At 34.7% G+C, this 19350-nt stretch overlaps 1 protein-coding gene across 1 annotated transcript in view; it reads left to right on the forward strand.

Annotated features, from left to right (window-relative positions):
- LOC128557242 (PDZ domain-containing protein 8-like) overlaps window positions 1-19350 on the forward strand; it is a 51788-nt gene continuing 32438 nt past the window's right edge. The window contains exons 1-11 of the mRNA XM_053544421.1: window positions 1-119; window positions 1749-1955; window positions 4135-4445; window positions 8550-8628; window positions 8971-9063; window positions 9781-9957; window positions 13995-14075; window positions 14415-14628; window positions 16865-16965; window positions 17758-17847; window positions 18758-18840. Of these exons, the coding sequence (XP_053400396.1) occupies window positions 1806-1955; window positions 4135-4445; window positions 8550-8628; window positions 8971-9063; window positions 9781-9957; window positions 13995-14075; window positions 14415-14628; window positions 16865-16965; window positions 17758-17847; window positions 18758-18840 (1379 nt within the window). The 5' untranslated portion in view covers window positions 1-119; window positions 1749-1805. The remainder of the gene's footprint in view (window positions 120-1748; window positions 1956-4134; window positions 4446-8549; window positions 8629-8970; window positions 9064-9780; window positions 9958-13994; window positions 14076-14414; window positions 14629-16864; window positions 16966-17757; window positions 17848-18757; window positions 18841-19350) is intronic.

A 19350-nucleotide genomic window follows, 5' to 3' on the forward strand; every position in this document is an offset into this window, starting at 1 on the left:
CACAGAAGTCCACATTTGTAATTAAATCAATAACAAACTGTTGCATGATCTGAGCAACAGTGTCACCACATGATTAATCAATAACTATGTGTTTCCAGGATTCCATTTTGACATATGTGGTAACTGTGCAGTATTCTCTTGATTGTGAGATGTTAAAGCTTGTCATTTTACTTAAAAATTTTGCTCGTCAAGACCGCCCTCGAACGTTTTCGACCCGTTTTAGATTCGATCTTTATTCTTATTATTGTGTGAGGTATTATAAGTGATGTAAACTTCTTCCATGCAGAAGATTTAACTGTGATATTATGATGCGGGGAATGGAATTGTATCAAATTAATTTCATGATTTATGAATAGTTCAGTTTGTTTTTTCTAGTAGATTTCTAGCTAGTGCAGGGGCAGTGAGCTGCCTTCAATTTTCACTCATCCTACTATATTTCCTTGTACAGAGAGCATTTATTGTAAAACCCATACATACTGTAGTCTTGTCGGAACATCAGATTTAGTGTCTAGCTAATGCTGTACCTTACAGAACAGGACAGATTTTAGTGGTGTAAACAATACTAATTGTCCAACTAATTTGACACAATCCTAGGAAATATTGAGATAATTTTTTCATACGGGCAATATCCCCACTCGCGTCAAACACTCGAAAGACCAAAATAGCTGAAGCAACTTCCTGCCGACGCTTTACATGCTTTAGGTTTAAAAGCTGATTATTTCACAAAATAGCCATAAATTCAAATAAAACTTACATGTATTGAAAAAGCATTCAATTCCTCATTGATTTACGCCAAAATTATCAAGTAATATCCAAAATTACACATTTTCTGGTGATTTAAACCTATGTATGTACTGTACAAGATTAACATTTACCGTGTTACACGCCAATATGCGCAAGCGATAAAACCAATAACTTTACATGACTGTGTACTGGTACTGATGATAAACCCGAACAGATGATAAAGTCGAACACCTTGGAAATATTCGATTGCAATCTGTTATTTATAAAACTGAACACACCATCTAATAGTTTTCACTTACAACATCAACTGGTGTAAACAAAAACAAAATTGGTTAATATTCTGTATAAATAAATGAATTACATAAATTTGCATAAAAAATATTTATCCAAAATTACTGGGGAAGAGGGTGTTTTTTGTGCATGCTCACTGTCGAAACATGAAGGCCTGACATTTGTTAACTTTTAATAACTTGATCAGGAATGACTGTTGCAGCTTTTTCGGGAAAGTTTCAATATAATAATACCAAACAAAATTTGTAAATGACAAAGGGTTCGAATTTATCATCAGTCAACGTTCATAAAGTCCCCTTTTTACATACCCCTTTCAGGCCCTCACCTCGTGCGAGTTTGCTTACTAAATATAAATTTGAATTATGTAAAGTTTTCAGCAAAGGTTAAGCTTTATTTTGATACCGACCATTGATTTCAATTTGCAGAAATAAAATAGTTACAGGTAAAAAACCTCATTTTCTGTTCGGGTTTATCATCAGTACCAGTACTTTTATTTATCTTCCATTATTTTGGTCCTTCAAAGTTTTGATGTTTAGATTGCCTGTCACAAATATAAAACAATCTGAACATGGAATTATTTTGACTAGTGTTAACAACAAATCATTTTTTGTTTAAGATCTTGTACCAGTTATAGGCTTCTGCACTTTTCTGTTTTAGTTTGATGTTATATATTTTGATGAAAAAATAACACTCGCCCTGTGCCTTTTCAACAGGATGACATTGCTGGTAGCAAGACAGTGATATGAGGTTTGAGTTGCTGACAGTGTGACATGTTCATAGCAGCAGTGATTGTTTCGTTTGTTCTGGGTGTTGTATTTACATTGCTGGCACAGTTATGGATCACTCGTAGGTGGTTATCTCACCAGCCTCAACTGTATCCGCCTTACAGACAGCAGCATGAGAAAGCGGAGCTTCCACCGGTATGTCTTTATATTACTATAGATAACTGCAGGAGATTAAAAGTTGTCACACTCTTACCATTTGTGTTGTAATCATGTAATGCTTAGCCAAAATAGCTGCAGGCCCCTACATTAATCAGTTTTTTGTCCTTACAGCACTAGCACCTACATATTGTCTGATTCATTTTGATTTTTCTTGCAAACACAGAGCAGTAGGTTATTTGATTGAAATAGCATTTATATATAACTTTTCTTACCAGATTGTTGGATTAGTTTATGTCATTCTGTTAGTTTGTACTGGGTTGCTGTTAGTTTGTACTGGGTTGTTATTAGTTTGTACTGGGTTGCTGTTAGTTTGTAAAGTGTTTATGGGGATGGGTTCTTCTTATTCCATTGTGAATTTCAACGAGCAATACCGATAAAGGTTTTCACTATTTTAATATTGTTATATCTTCATAATCAGTCATACAGTGTATAGTATTAGTAAAACGCATCCTGAAAATACACAATATGAACAATACTTACTGTAAATACTTACAATCATGTAAGACACATAATTGTTACACAAAATAACATACAGTTCATATTAAGCATATTTCTTAAATCAAATTACCGTAATAATTCTATTTATAGCCCGGGCGTTTATTAGAAACACGGTCGGCTCAAAAGTTGGGGATGGGCGAATAATAGAGACAAATCACCAGCAAACATTCAAAATCTTGATGTAATATTTATTTTCAAATGTACCGGTGACTATAAGAAAGTAATGATGTGATAGTCGTACAAAAATCGATAACGGCCGTACTATATCGGTACTATAACCGGCCAAGCTAAACTCACAAGATACATGATTAAATTTAATTTATTCTGTCGTGAATATAGTATTAAGTATTTTTGTTCGTGATTCTGTCATTTTCAAGCAAATTTAAAAACACCTTATTGTTTTAGATCAAAGCGCATTGAATCCAGTATTGATTAAATTTCCCTTGCGGGACCCCTGTCTCGAAATGTCAGACTAGTGACGTGACGTAATTACGAAAAGCGCGCGCCTTTGCATTAGCACATGTTTACCTGGATCAATACACATTACATGTATATATGATATGGCGGCATGTGTGTTAGTTTCAGTTAAAGCAGCCATAAAAGGTTATCATGTTCATAAAATTAATCATCCTTTCGGAACTATACTGACATGCATATTAGAACCTGAAAACGAACACAGTGATAGTGCTATTGTTCGTGCAAGGAGCGGTCATTGAAATACTGTGTTCATATAAAATATACGGAATTAAAGACAAGAAAAGTGATGTACGCTCTTACATCAGAAGGGAAATAAGAAAACTCGCTGTTTAACTGATAAAAGGTAGGATTATTTTCTAAGATTCATAGGATGGGCGCTTATTAGATAACATCGTATTTTTGATTTTTTTCTTAAAAAAGGCCGTTTTTTTAACAAAAAATCGGGACTGGGCGTTTATTAGAGCATGGGCTATAAATAGAATTATTACGGTATAATAAAATTTCAGGCTCAAACATACATGTATGTGTAGTGGCATAATACAGCTAAATAAATACATATACTTTAGGTAGTGTGTAAACTTACATGGACATAGTTATGCAATTAATTACAGGTTATAAATATAAGTTGTGGACCTAAATGCACCGCTTCATAACAATATCTCAGCACAGCACAACACACATACTCTGTGATCTGGTTAGAGGTCTGTAAATGATTGAATGGTTTATAGTGCAAATAGAGAATGAGACAGTGATATAAGAAAGACTGCCATTTATGAAACATAGACTTTACTCAAAATATTAAACAAACTGTCTATTAAACAGAATGAGCCGAAAGTATAAAAGATAAAATCACTACTGAGCACTTTATGAGACCTTTGAATTGATAATTACAAGCTGTGATTAGTGAAATCAACAAACCTATATTTATATCCCCAATATTAATCCAACTGTTTTTAAATATAAAGCCCAATACATGTATTCAATTACATGACTATCCAGACAATGACCAGGTATCTTATGAAAGCCTAAACCAGTGAAATTAATGCATTTCAGAGTGAAAATTCTGACCTGGGGTCAGTACACATAGATGCACAACTGACAAAGGGAGATAAATCTGATTTAAAATGTTACTATCCAAACTCTTACAATCCGGACTGCCACATTTATTTTACATGTATAGGTTTTGCGAAGGTCAGTGTATGGTATACGGAGGCATCATGGATCTAAAGGAGATTTAGGAGGTAGGGGTGTAACAGGAGGTGCTAAAACTGTTCCTGAGGAGAGAAGGACCAGCAGAACCATTCCAGATGATAAAAGAGGTAGTAAGACTGTTCAGGATGAGAAGAGGGGTAGTAAAAGTATACTAGATCATGATGAAAAAACGGGTCACAAAACCATTCCAGATGAGAAGAAGAAGGATCAGAGTCTTATCCTTAATGTACTTTTCCAATTTCTCTTTGCTGAGCTGAAAGATACAGCTAGGGTGAGAAGGTAAGTCAGGTTCTCATAATCCTCAATATACATTTATTGCATGGTTTTTCAGTCAACAAGCAAGACTGTTTGTGTATCAGTTTTGTAGGCATAGGAAATAGAGATCAATATAATTGCACCTTTACTAATCCTACCAGGTGTTCTGTATTACAAAAGTGGATCTATTGTGACATTTTGATACAAGCAAAACTGTATTATCTGCACTATTATTTACCTACTGGTACTTCGTTTTATTATTGGCTTGTTAAAAGTTAATTTTTTACCATATGTAAGTTGACAGAATCATAGGAACCATGTCTTGAGGGGTAAATCAAACACAAATGAATGAATCCTTAATGATTTTGTTGTGCAAAAAAGTATGATATTGTGTCTTAAACAGTTTTCATTTTCCACTCAATTGTGTAATTGCAAGGGAAGTAAACTAATAGATCTCTACTTATAAGTACTAGCCCAAGGCAAGAGTTGTCTTTCTTTTGTGGATCACAACTTTAAATTAAAAATTAAAACTTCTGTTATTGATATTAACAAAAGTATCATAAACTTCACATTTGTGAAATCATTTTTGGTTATTTCAAGGACTTGGAAATTAATTTCTAGACTTTATTTAATGTAATTCTATCATTGAAAATTTTAGGGCCTATCTCTAAGTTTTGTTACATGACATCAGAAATAAAATTGAAAGCTTTTTTTCTCAAGTTCTGACTTCAGCCCAGCAAACCTGTGTTGAACTATAGACTAGTCAGTAGCACAAATATGGACAGTTGAGTTATATAAGGAGTAACATATTCTTGCACATCGGACTGGCGTTTCCGGTGATTTTACCCATGCCGGCAAAACCCATCTGGCACCCCCAATGCCAGATGACTCTCGTGCTGTTAATGACAACTAGTGGTTCATGCACTGATAATATATTGTCTGTGTAAAAATACGAAAAAAGCAGGTACCTTGTTAGTCCCCTACTGGTTGAAAACCAGTTTTGGGGACTATAGGAATGCGCTTTTCCGTCTGTCCGTCCGTCCATCCGCAATTCCGTGTCCGGTCCATAACTCTGTCATCCATTAAGGGATTTTAATATTACTTGGCACAAATGTTCCCCATGATGAGACGACGTGTCATGCGCAAAACCTGGACCCCTGGCTCAAAGGTCAAGGTCACAATTGGAGGTAAAAGGACAACAGGGCTTTTTTCCTGTCCGGTCCATAACTCTCCCATCCTTGAAGGGATTTTAGTATTACTTGGCATAAATGTTCCCCATGATGAGATGACGTGTTGTGCGCAAATCCCGGACCCCTAGCTCAAAGGTCAAAGGTCGACAAGGCTTTTTTCTTGTCCGGTCCATAACTCTCCCATCCATGAAGGGATTTTAATATTACTTGGCACAAATGTTCCTCATAATAAGACGATGTGTCATGCGCAACATTCAGACCCCTAGCTCAAAGGTCAAGGTCACACTTAGCAGTCAAATGTTAACAGCATGAACAGGGTCTGTTTCGTGTCTGGTCCATAACTCTGACATTCATTAAGGGATTTTAATATCACTTGGCACAAATGTTTTCCAAGATGAGACAACATGTCATATGCAAATCCCAGACCCCTAGTTCAAAGGTCAAGGTCACAATTGGGAGTCAAAGGTCAACAGAGTTTTTTTCCTGTCCCGTCCATAACTCTGCCATCCATGAAGGGATTTTAATATTACTTGGCACAAATGTTCCCCATGATGAGACAACATGTCATGCACAAAGCCCAGACCCTAAGCTCAAAGGTCAAGGTCACAATTGGAGGTCAAAGGTCAATAAGGTTTTTTTCCTGTCCGATCCAGAACTCTGTCATCCATCAAGGGATTACAATATTACTTGGCATAAATGTTCCCCATGATGAGACGACGTGTCTTGCGCAACACCCAGTACCCTAGCTTAAAGGTCAAGGTCACACTTTGAGATCAAAGGTCAAGAGGATTTTTTTTCCTGTCCGGTCTATAACTTTGTCATGCAAAACAGGATTTAAATATCAGTTGGCACAAATATTCCCCTGAATGAGACAACATGTCGTGCGCAAAACCCAGGCCCAAGGTCTAATGTCAAGGTCACACTTAAGAGACCAAAGTTCAGACACAAGAATGACTTTGTACGGAGCATTTCTTCTTCATGCATAGAGGGATTTTGATGTAACTTGGGCCAAATGTTCACCACCATGAGGCACTCTTGTTTTTTGAATTACGTCCCTTTGTTATTACTATAAATAGATTTTATTGTAACCGGTAGAGAAAAATCGAGACCACTTTTCTTTGGTACAACATGCATGTTACATCAAATTTTTAGGTGTATTTTGGCCTATCTCTACCTGGTAAAGAGTTTCTTGTGGACTTATATTATATAGATTTTTTTTTTTTTAAGATTAATTTCCCTTTGTTGTTACTATAAATAACTTATATGATAACATTTTTATAATCAGCCAAAACAATTAAATATGAAAACAACTGTCTGTTTTTATATATGCACATTTTAATCCAAGTGTGTTGTTATAACATATTGTATACATAGTACAATATTGTTTATACATCATTGACAGATATCAGTTCATTATGTTATACTGCAGTAGAGAAAATTAAGTGCCTTCCAGTAGGGGACTTTGTATTGCATGGCAATACTTCATTCACTTGTTTCTCTCTGTTTCATAATAGTATATTTCTCGATTCAAAATACTTTAGTTTACCATAAGAACATAACGTTATGGTACAAACGATAAAATTATAGTGGAACTTTGTTATTGTGCGTGACGCAAAACATCATGACGTCACTTCTGCTTACGGACGTTAATTTCCCGCGCTCTACTATAAGAAAGAGTGCTACAAAGAAATTATTTCTACTTGATATTTATAAAATATTGTATGCAAGAAAAATAATCTGCCAAGAAAAAATATTAACATGTATACGATATGCGAGAAAAAATATCAGTCATGTGTTTACGAATCGGATAGAAATATCTGTCCCTCGGCCACCTGCGCATGGGCGGTAATTCGGCAAGCCTCATTACCGCCCAATGTGCAGGTGCCCTCGGGACCGATATTTCTATCCGATTCGTAAATACATGACAGATATTATTAATAATTCAAACTAATGATGCACACCTTGAGAAAACTGGGATTGATTGCTATTTTACAAATGCTAGTCAGTCATTTTGTCCCTTTGTTAGACAATTTGATTCTCAATATATTGAGAACTCTTGGATTTATGACTGTCAGATTTTCATATGATGATTGCCAATAGTCAGTAGATGATACCTATTGTTTTAGGAGTGAGTACATCAAAGGTGAATGTTAAGATGGTTTCTGATCAATAAATTGAGAATGTTTCAGGTTGGACTTACAACTGCCAAACTGTGATCGCCTGTTGTCAATAGGTAGCCTCTGTAATTTTGGCATCAGTACATGTATATGATCAAGGATGGTCATAATGTCCACAACACTAAAAATATTTTCCAATCAATGAATTGAGGATGCCTCAACCTGCAAACCTCAAGACATCATAGCATGATTTCCTATGGTCGATAGATTACTTCTATTGTTTTGGGTGTCAGTATGTCTAAAGTTCAAGGTCACATGAGACTGAACAGTTTGTGAACAATGTTTAAGCTTGTGGCTGTCAAACTTTATTTGATTATTTCTTGTGGTAAGAAGATGACCCTACAAAAAAATTTGTTTCCTGGAAAAACTGCTCAGAAACAAGTTCTGGCTCAAAGTTTTTACGTTTACTGCAGGTACTCAAGGAGGATAAGCGTATAGATTTGTGAGATTATAAAGCGACTTGCTCTGGTGTTATGCTGTATTTTATGGAAGGTTTTGAATTCTTTTGATCCTTCTTAAAGTCATTTTACAGTTTTTTAAACAGTATATGAAAAGCTACTAAAAATGTCAGACTGGTACTGGTTCAATCAGGCTCTCCCTCAGTGTTGAATTTTTTCCTGGCTTCACAATTTTATACTTTTGACAGTTTAGTACATAATCTTAGAGGGGTGTCATTACATGTAATCAAATACAAAATATAGTTGTAAAACATATCCACAGTTTATACATAATAGTGACTATACATGTATTATATTTCATAGATGGGCAGCTAAAAAGATGAATGCAGAATTTGATGAGATGTTGACCTCTACAACTGGCAAACTCATGAACCAGATACAGGTAAATTATCTTGTTGAAATATGCAGAAACCTTATATAGTTGTATGAATATTGAAAATTTCACTATTACTCTTGCATGGGGATTTGGAAATTTTGCTGCAATTACATTTATTAATGTGAAAGGTTGCCAAGTCCTGGCTGTTTGATAAATATCTTACAGTTGAAGGAAACAATTTTTTTTCAAACAGAATATTCCAAAACATTTGATTTTCATCTCAACTTCATGAAGAATCAAATCAAGTCAGATATCTATAGCTTGAGTTGTTTTGTTTGTAATAAACTATATCCTGATTATATGTAAAAATTACATGACTTGACATGCAAATGAGCGTTCCATTTACAGGTGCGAGATTTTAACTTTGGGAGCAGTTTTCCTCTGGTAGAGTCTGTTGAGCTGAGACATGTACAGTTGTCTAATGATGAAGAGATTATTCAGGTATATAAGCAATAGAATATAAATGAGCCGTGCCATGAGAAAACCAACATAGTGGGTTTGCGACCAGCATGGATCCAGACCAGCCTGCGCATCCGCATCTGCGCAGTCTGGTCAGGATCCATTCTGTTCGCTAACGGTTTCTCTAATTGCAAGCAAACAGCATGGATCCTGACCAGTCTGCGCAGATACGCAGGCTGGTCTGGATCCATGCTGGTTGCAAAGCCACTTTGTTGATTTTCTTATGGCGAGGCTCCAATATTTTGGCTGTTAATATTTTAGATAGGTCATTGAAAGCCATGCTACTTTAACAACTTCAATTAAGAACTAAAATGATTTTAGTTTTTTGCATTGAACATCTGCAGAAACTAATACATTTGTGTATATATAATTAGGTTACTTGCAAAGGTAACAATTATTTGGGCTGTTGAAATTGTATTGCTTGCTCATTTACTAATGCATTTGGATGAAATGGTCTGCAATATGTATATGAGAAAATTTGCTGGTATTTAATATGAAGTTCTCCCAAATTATTAGTCATTAAACCCATACGTCTAGAGCAAGGCATCGTGAGTCAAGGCATATTCAAAAGTCAATATTAATAGAATTACAGTTATGTATTCATAGATAAACAAATGAATTGATACATTTACAGTACTGCAATTCAATCTTAATTTGCCAGTTAATAGTTGTTAACCATTGAGTACTGTCATCTTTCAGACTGTAGACGTTGAGTTAGATATAGACTACGAGGGAGGATTTCAGCTGACACTCGATGTTGATATTATATTTGGTGCTTGGGCATACTTGTCCATCTCTGTGACTAAACTTGCTGGACGAGGGAGGTTACAGTTGACAAGGGTACCATTTACGCACTGGTCCTTCTCTTTTTATGAGGTAAGGGTACCATTTACACTGGTTCTTCTCTGTCTATGAAGTAAGGGTACCATTTACATTTTGGTTCTACTGTTTCAATGAAGTAAGGGTACCATTTACATATTGGTTCTACTGTTTCTATGAAGTAAGGGTACCATTTAGATATTGGTTCTACTGTTTCAGATGTGTAAGAGTACCATTTACATATTGGTTCTACTGTTTCTATGAAGTAAGGGTACCATTTAGATATTGGTTCTACTGTTTCTATGAAGTAAGGGTACCATTTAGGTATTGGTTCTACTGTTTCAGTGGTGTAAGAGTACCATTTACTTGGACTGGGACGATTACTCGGTTAATCGGATCCAATTCGATTACTAGGTGAAACCGATTTCAATTTTGCAAAACCGGAAATCGCTCTCAAACAATAAACATCACGAGTCGTACTTTTTCTTTATACATTTCTTTGACCAGCACGTAGACCTACAGTACATTTCCGCTAAAACACATCAACTGAACATAATCAATAGTCTCGAGTTTGCCTGATGTGATATATTTAAAATAAATTACACCAAAGTATTACTTACTATTTCAAGACAGAAATTAATAACAACAAACCAAATAAAGAATTCAGTTTATAATTATGACATGTTTATTCAATATTAGATTATGATGAATTCAGTACATTATACAAAGTTGATATAAAACAATACTGAAATACATTTTACAATGCAAAATGTCACAGACTTAAAGTTGGCGTAATCTAACTGCAAAAAAAGAAGTACATTTGCTTAAATTCCACTGGTCGTCAACTAATTGCCATATGGAATTTGTTATTAATCAAAGAAAACTCATGGTGCCGGCGACAGGACAGTGTCACCCTCTTATAATTCAACTATTAATTAATATCATATCTTTATGTATTCTCCATTATATTATTATGCCAGTATATCTCCATATATATGCTATTCATACTCCTATGTCAGTATATATATATCTCCATATATACTGTTCATACTCCTATGTATATATATCTCCCCATATATATATGTTAAGCATACTCCTCCGTATATATATATCTCAATATATACTGTTCATACTCCTATGTATATATATCTCCCCATATATATATGTTAAGCATACTCCTCAGTATATATATATCTCCATATATACTGTTCATACTCCTATGTATATATATCTCCCCATATATATATGTTAAGCATACTCCTCAGTATATATATATCTCCATATATACTGTTCATACTCCTATGTATATATATCTCCCCATATATATATGTTAACCATACTCCTCAGTATATATATATCTCCATATATACTGTTCATACTCCTATGTATATGTCTCCTCATATATATGTTAACCATACTCCTCAGTATATATATATCTCCATATATACTGTTCATACTCCTCAGTATATATATATCTCCATATGTACTGTTCATACTCCTATGTATATATATCTCCCCATATATATATGTTGAGCATACTCCTCAGTATATATATATCTCCATATATACTGTTCATACTCCTATGTATATATCTCCTCATATATATGTTAACCATACTCCTCAGTATATATATATCTCCATATATACTGTACATACTCCTCAGTATATATATATCTCCATATGTACTGTTCATACTCCTATGTATATATGTCTCCCCATATATATATGTTGAGCATACTCCTCAGTATATATATATCTCCATATATACTGTTCATACTCCTATGTATATATCTCCTCATATATATGTTAACCATACTCCTCAGTATATATATATATCTCCATATATACTGTTCATACTCCTATGTCAGTATATATATATCTCCATATATACTGTTCATACTCCTATGTATATATCTCCCCATATATATGTTAACCATACTCCTCAGTATATATATATCTCCATATATACTGTTCCTAATTAAATACTTCATCTTCGCTTTAGGTCCACCTGTTCCGAGCAGACAGAAAGCACCTTATTAATGAAAATTTGAGAATGTGCCAAATAGAGGATGGCATCCCTCCAAAATTGGTCATCTTAAAGAATACAGGTATTCTTAGAGCCATATTAAGGAGAGAAGAAAACCAACCAGACCTATATTTTGAAGATAAATTTATAAAATTTGAGAGTGACACCATCCCATCGCCAGCAGCCTAGAATTTTCTGTTTACTTTTAAATTGCGGCACTTACACTTAAGTTTGATTTATGGAAATAGTTTATTGTTAATTCATTAGTTCCAAGACTTCACCCATTTCGAAAAGTCAGTACAGTTTTAAATCACTTCAATTTTCTTATGTATGTACACTTTTAAATATGAAAATAGCTGATTGTTAGTTCGATAGCTCCAAGACTTCATCCATTTCGAAAAGTCAGTACAGTTTTGATATACTTCCATTTTCTTATGTATGTACACTTTTAAATAAGAAAATAGCTGATTGTTAGTTCGATAGCTCCATTCTTTATCCATTTTGAAAAGTCAGTACAGTTTTGAAATACTTCCATTTCTTATGTATGTACACTTTTTAAATATATAATAGTTAATTGTTAGTTTATTAGCTCCAAGACTTCACCCCTTTCAAAAAGTCAGAACAGTTTTAAATCACTTCATTTACTTATATATGTACACTTTTAGATCACTTCCATGTACTTAAATACAATGTACACTGTCTATTGCTGAAGTGTTAAAAGTCACTGCTGTTAGTCTTGCCTTGACATGGAATCATTGGTTTGACTTCTAGTTCTGCACGCTATGAACGGCTCTGTAGATGCACTGTCATTTTTTCTGAAATATATAAAACTTCGAGACAGCAAACAGTAACAGCTTCACTTAAATATGTACATGTAGATGAAGTTATTTTAATGAAAATGTAGTGATGCATTGAAATCATATATCATTAACCTTGTGGGTGTGGTGGGCGGGTTTAATTTTCTAAATTTTTCTTTTGATGTTGCTTCCAACTCATGCGAAATCAAGAGGAGATTACTTTTGGAACACTTCCTGTTGAAGAGTTATAAGGAAGGACAACACCAGGAATAAAATATTACTATGATACACAGTAGCCTCCCTTGATAGCAAACAATTACTGTATTTCTGCTAAAACAAGCTGAGCTTTATTGTACAAGACAATAAGCCGCATTAATTGTCAGACTGCCTGCAAATGATAATGTCGGTAAGTTTTTAATCAAGTCAGCTGCTGGAAGTATGTTGAAACGGTCGTCAGGAAAGAAAACAGCATTTTCAATATGGCGGCTGATTAACCGGTTCGATTCGATTTCAAACAAAAGATTAGCCAGTTTCAAAATTTCGAAATCGTCCCAGCCCTACCATTTACATATTGGTTCTACTGTTTCAATGATGTAGCAGTACCGTTTACATATTGGTTCTACTGTTTCTAAGAAGTAAGGGTTCCATTTGCATACAGGGTCTTCCCTTTACATTTACACACTGCTTCTTCTATTCCTATGAGGTAAGGGTAGCACTTACGCGCTATTTCTTCTACAGATACCATTTACATACTCATCCTCTGTCTGTTATGTAAGAGGGCCATTTACACATTTTCTTTCGTTATTATTATTATTATTTACCAGATTTTTATAGTGCTCTTTTCATCTATAAAATAAACGTTCAGAAGCGCTGAAAGTTATTAAAGTTTATGTAAGAAGTTATTAAAGTTTATGTAAGATTGTCTTTTAGAATAAAGAATGTTATTTACTTACAAGGCCCTGTTGTTAATCATGAAAAGGTTCCAGTTAGAATTTGACTGTTCTCGACATAGTGATGGTACTATGTTTGTTCTTGATTGTAATAAGGGTATATCATTTGAACTGTTATTGTTTTTATTTGAAATTAGAACACTATTTAGAGACTGATTATGACTGAAAAATAGTTGAAAAAAATGCTAAGCCCAAACACCCACACAAAGAGTCAGAAGGTTGTGTCAGTAATTATACCACTCACTGCAAACCATTTGACCATATAATAGAGCATTAAGCAGCTCAGCTTTTAATGAGTTGTCAATTTATATTTAATCACAGGAACCAAGAATGGAGTTCAATGTAGATTCGAGATTTAATGGCCGTCCAATACCACAAATTTCTTCACTTATTGTAAACCAGGTAAGGTTTTGCTTCTTTAAGTAGGAAAATAATTTTCCCTGAAGCTTTCTTCCAAATTTTTGGATAAAAGTATAAATTATCTTGTGTAGTATAAATCAAGATGTGAATATAGTGGTGGGCATCAGTCAAAAAGGAGAGAGTGTTCATCAAGCATTAAACAGTCTACGCAATCCTATATGTAATTTATTGTAATTCTGTATTTGTACATAAGAAATAAATAAATTTGAAATATTCCAAAAATTTATGTTCAAAACCACAAATAAAGCGATTCTTTTACCTTCAGATTTTAAAATCCCTTGAAAACAACTATTTTTGTTGAGCACACGGTTTTGGTTTCAGATAAAGAGAACCATAAGAAAGAAGCATGTTTTACCTAGCTACAAGATGAGATATAAACCATTGTTTGTAAAACCAGAGGAATCATTTGTAAACCCAGATATTTGTTTCCATGGACAGCGACTAGGACCAGGACAACTGTCTGTTAAGGTTCTAAAATGTAGCAGACTGCAAGAATTATCTCCAGAGAGTAAATTATTCTGTACATTGTCTGTAGGTAAGTAGATAAGTTTATAACAGTTTTCCTAATCTGAGATAAATGGCCGTATTAGACAAGATCAGCTTCTTATCCTATGTATACTGTCCTTGTACTCTAAATTGCTTAAGATCAAGAGTTATGAGAATGAATCCTGTAATGATTGCCTAAGTGATGATTGGTTTCATTATAAATGATCAAGACTGTAGAATTTACATTTTAATGATTTTGTTTGGTAGAAGGTTGAAGTCATTATATAATGTAAAGGTATTGGTTTATATGTGTACAATAAAACCAGGCATATCCGGAAGCCTTCAGTATTGATTGATCATTCTAGTTAATAGAGGTTGCTAATTACGCTAGGTTTACCTGAATAGTAATTACTTTGAATTGCTTATGATGAAATGTTTGTATTTGAAAACTGATAAAAGTTAAGAAAGTTAAGATACATCTTTGGACAACTAGACTATAGATGCCATTTAACAGGTAAGCATTATCACAGTAAAGACAGGTTTATCTTATATAGAACATGTAGCAAATATGTGGGGATCAAGAGACAATGCCAGATAAGGCAGGATTTCAGTAAAACCAGGTGGCAGGTAAATCAGGATTGTCTGTAGTGTTGAACCAGTGAGCTTTGCAATATATTTTTGTGACTTTCTGCAGATAAGATAAGCTATGTATTCTTTGACAACTCTCATACTGTGTTTCAGTATTGTAGTTTAAGTTATATCTTATTTTTGATACAGTCCTTTCGAACATCAGTACATATATTTATTTCTCCCACCACACAGTGGTGTGGGAGACATATTGATTTACTCCAGTCTGTGTGTGTGTGTGTGTGTCTATCTATCTGTCTGTGTGTCTGTCACAAAGCTTGTCAGCACTCTAAGTCGAACATTTCTCATCCGATCTTCACCAAACTTGAACAAAATGTGTTTGACCATAAGACCTCAGCCAAGTTCGATAACTAGCCAAATAGGCCCAGGCACTTTTGAATATGGCCATACATGCATAATTTTTCAGGACATTTCTGGGATTCTGACTTAAAATTTCCGGGATTTTTACCCTTTGTCCGGGACATACACTGTGACATTAGTATTCGTCTGTTTCATGCATAAATATCATAAAATTACATGTAGTTTCCGGAGATAAACATTGTTCACTCGCTTAGGAATAATTTGCTGCAAATGTCATCTAGCTTTCAAAGGGAGGTAAATAAGGCAATTCACGACTATAATTCGGCACGTGAATTGGTTGCGTTCCCGAGGTGAACAGAATTAGGAGACTTACTACATACGAAGAATTAACTTGTCATCGTGATTTAGAATCCAGCTTATTTGGTATCATTTTAAAGCTTAAACGTTTATCTAATCATTAATAAAATGGAATCCTGAAAGGAATAAAATAAATCATGTAGATCAAATTGATATAAAATATTTCGGGTTGGGTCAATTTTCATGGATCTGTCGGCAAAGGCATTCAACAGTCAAAAATTTAATTTAGAATATGTGTGACAATCAATCTACATTTTAAAAGATTACAACCTTTTAAAATAATTATCATTTAATTGACCGTTTTCAGCCATTTCTTCCATAAAGGCTACATGTAGCTTCACGGCCTACTTGCTACATGTAGCCTTTATGGAAGAAACGAGATTTTCGGCTATTGTTCCTAATATTAAATTATCATAAAACTGTTATTGATTGCATAATTCTGTCAATTAATAATCAGGGTCATCAAAATAGCCGACTGTTAATTAATCTGGGTCATCAAAAGATCGCGGGGCGCGTTCAATGAGTGTTGATCGGAGCTGGCTTCATCAACATGTGTCCCGCTCGAGGGCATGAAACTGATATCGGATAATTAGGAATAAACAGTGTGACACCGAGGACTGTTTATTGTGTTTTATTAATGTAAAATTCAACAATTTATAGACCGAAAAAACTAGTTTTTTTGGGGGGTTATTTTTGTTTTCTGTATTTTTAAATTTCCGGGACATTTACAACACTGTCCGGGACACTGGGACGAGTATGTCATTTCCGGAACAATCCGGGACAATCCGGGACGTATGACATGTATGATATGGCTCTTGAATTACTGATTGGATCCACTCGTTCAGACCATCTAATTGAATCCATTCATCTAGACCATCCAGAGAAACAAGACATTTTTCAAAGAGGCAGTTGTGGGAGACATGCGCTTTTCTCAAAAGCATCTCTAGTTTATATTTAAGTAAAGATTTTTTTTATTATAGACAAAGAAGAGATAGAGGAGGTTTGGAGACAAAGTTGGGTAACTCTTGACATGACATTAAGAATATTACCTAATGCTGCACCAGGATTTATTCTCAAAGATGTAAGTATGTATATGTTGGACCTAGGTTTTGTCACCCTACATCTAGCTTATTGCTTTGATGGGTTGTTAGTCACACTGATAGTAAAGATCGTACTAAGACTTAATTTAGTCTGGGCAACTCTCTAGACATGACTTCAGACATGATTGGATGGCTAAGATAAAATCATTATTATTACACAGACCATGCCTGCATGCTTTACTCACTAGGGAGAATAGAAATCTATGGATTGTAAGGTACTGAGTTTGATTCCAGGCTGAGGCATATGTTCTCTGTGGCAGATTGATAACTGACATTGTGTCTGAAATCATTCGTCAGATTCATGTTGGGTAGGTAGCATATATTTGCAGAGAACAGATTTGTACCAGTACAGAATCCAGAAACACTGTTTGGTTAACTGCCTGCTATGCCATGATTGAAATACTGTTGAAAAAAGCTCTAGTCTTAAATTCAGAGAAAATCAAGAATTCAACTGATGGAATCTTTAAAATGAAAGTACATTTGTATTAGTATATTTTATCTCAGGGTTCTATTGTTCAAGATAACATTGCATTTGAACAACTACATTGTGCACCCAGCCCAAATGCTTAACACATTTGTAAATTGTAGATATAAAAACAAATATATTGCCTTAATGTTTTTCATTAATTTATTCAAGTCTGCTTTAGACATTTTTTTTTTATTTCGGTTCAGTTCTCTCTAAATTGTTGGTGACAGTCCAGTACAGTGTGACTGTTTATACTGGTGAGGTGTTTCCGTGGATTATGTTATCTTTGCACTTATTATCATTTCAGCAATTATCAGGTGACAGAACAGAAAAGAAACGAGTGGTAGTGGAAAGTATAACACCAGACAGTCCTGCTGCTGAGGCCGGCTTTCAGAGGGTAAGTGGGTATCAGTGCAAAGTATATCACTGGACTGCTGCTGAGGCTGGCTTTCACAGGGTAAGTAAGTAGCAATGGAAAGTATATCATTGGACTATAAAGGAGCTGAAACTGGCTTTCAAAGAGTAATTGAGTGCCAGTGGAAAGTATATCTCTGAACTTCATGCTGGTGAGGCCGGCTTTCTGAAGGTGGGTAGAAATGGAAAGTATATCTCTGAACTTCATGCTGGTGAGGCTGACTTTCAGAAGCTAAGTGGGTAGAAATGGAAAGTATATCTCTGAACTTTATGCTGGTGAGGCTGGCTTTCTGAGGGTAAGTGGGTAGAAATGGAAAGTATATCTCTGAACTTCATGCTGGTGAGGCTGGCTTTCTGAGGGTAAGTGGGTAGAAATGGAAAGTATATCTCTGAACTTCATGCTGGTGAGGCTGACTTTCTGAGGGTAAGTGGGTAGAAATGGAAAGTATGTCTCTGAACTTCATGCTGGTGAGGCTGGCTTTCTGAGGGTAAGTGGGTAGAAATGGAAAGTGTATCTCTGAACTTCATGCTGGTGAGGCTGACTTTCAGAAGGTAAGTGGGTTGAATCTCTATGTATAGAATTTGTTTATGTGACTTGAAATCAGAAAGGCAGAAGAATCAATTTAAATTTAAACTGATCTAAAATAAATAGAGAATAAAAAGGTTATTTAACATTAAACTGTACAGTACGAGATTTATTTGGACTGGTACTCAGCTTGGAAAACCATATTTGACTCGCATAGCGACTCGCCCAATATGGTTTTCTTAGCTGGGTACGAGTCCAAATATGTCTCCTTATTGTACTAAACAATGTTAAATTACCTAATTTTATTTGACGATAGGAAGAAGTTAGTGCTGTATTGCAATAACTATTGTTTTCATTCATTTTGTAGGGTGACATTGTGGAAACTGTCGGAAATGTGAGAGTCCTGTCTTTCAAACATGCAATGAAACAATTGAAAAGTTCAACTGAAAGGTGTGTGTATAATATATACATGTGTAATTGAATTGTTTGATATAGTAGCGCTATTACAACAGGGTGTTTCCAGTATTTTGGGAGAAAAGAGTTCCAGTAAAGCATTCTGACAAATGTCAAATATCTGTCCATTACTGTATCTACTCTTCCTTGTCTGGGTCATTTAGCAGGCACATAATGTTCACATTACAAGATAGCTTGTTGCAAGTAGCAAGGCCACTGTGGTGAAAAACCTGGTCATGGCCATCATACTTCAAGGTCAAATTTTTCAAAGATTGTATTTGGTGTACACATACTTTAAACAATTAAAATTTTGCTAGGACATTATCATATGTTGATCATGATTAATTAATTACTCATTGGACATACATGTCATCTTCAGTTTATCATACAGTTATCAGATTTACTGCAAAATGATAATGAAAACTGCAATTGCATTAGAGAGTACAAAGTCTATATTTTAGGGTAGAATGTCTTGCCAATATCACTTAGGCCTATGGCCTTGATGAT

Source organism: Mercenaria mercenaria, chromosome 5 (genome assembly GCF_021730395.1).
Source record: "Mercenaria mercenaria strain notata chromosome 5, MADL_Memer_1, whole genome shotgun sequence".
Lineage (NCBI taxonomy): Eukaryota > Metazoa > Mollusca > Bivalvia > Venerida > Veneridae > Mercenaria > Mercenaria mercenaria.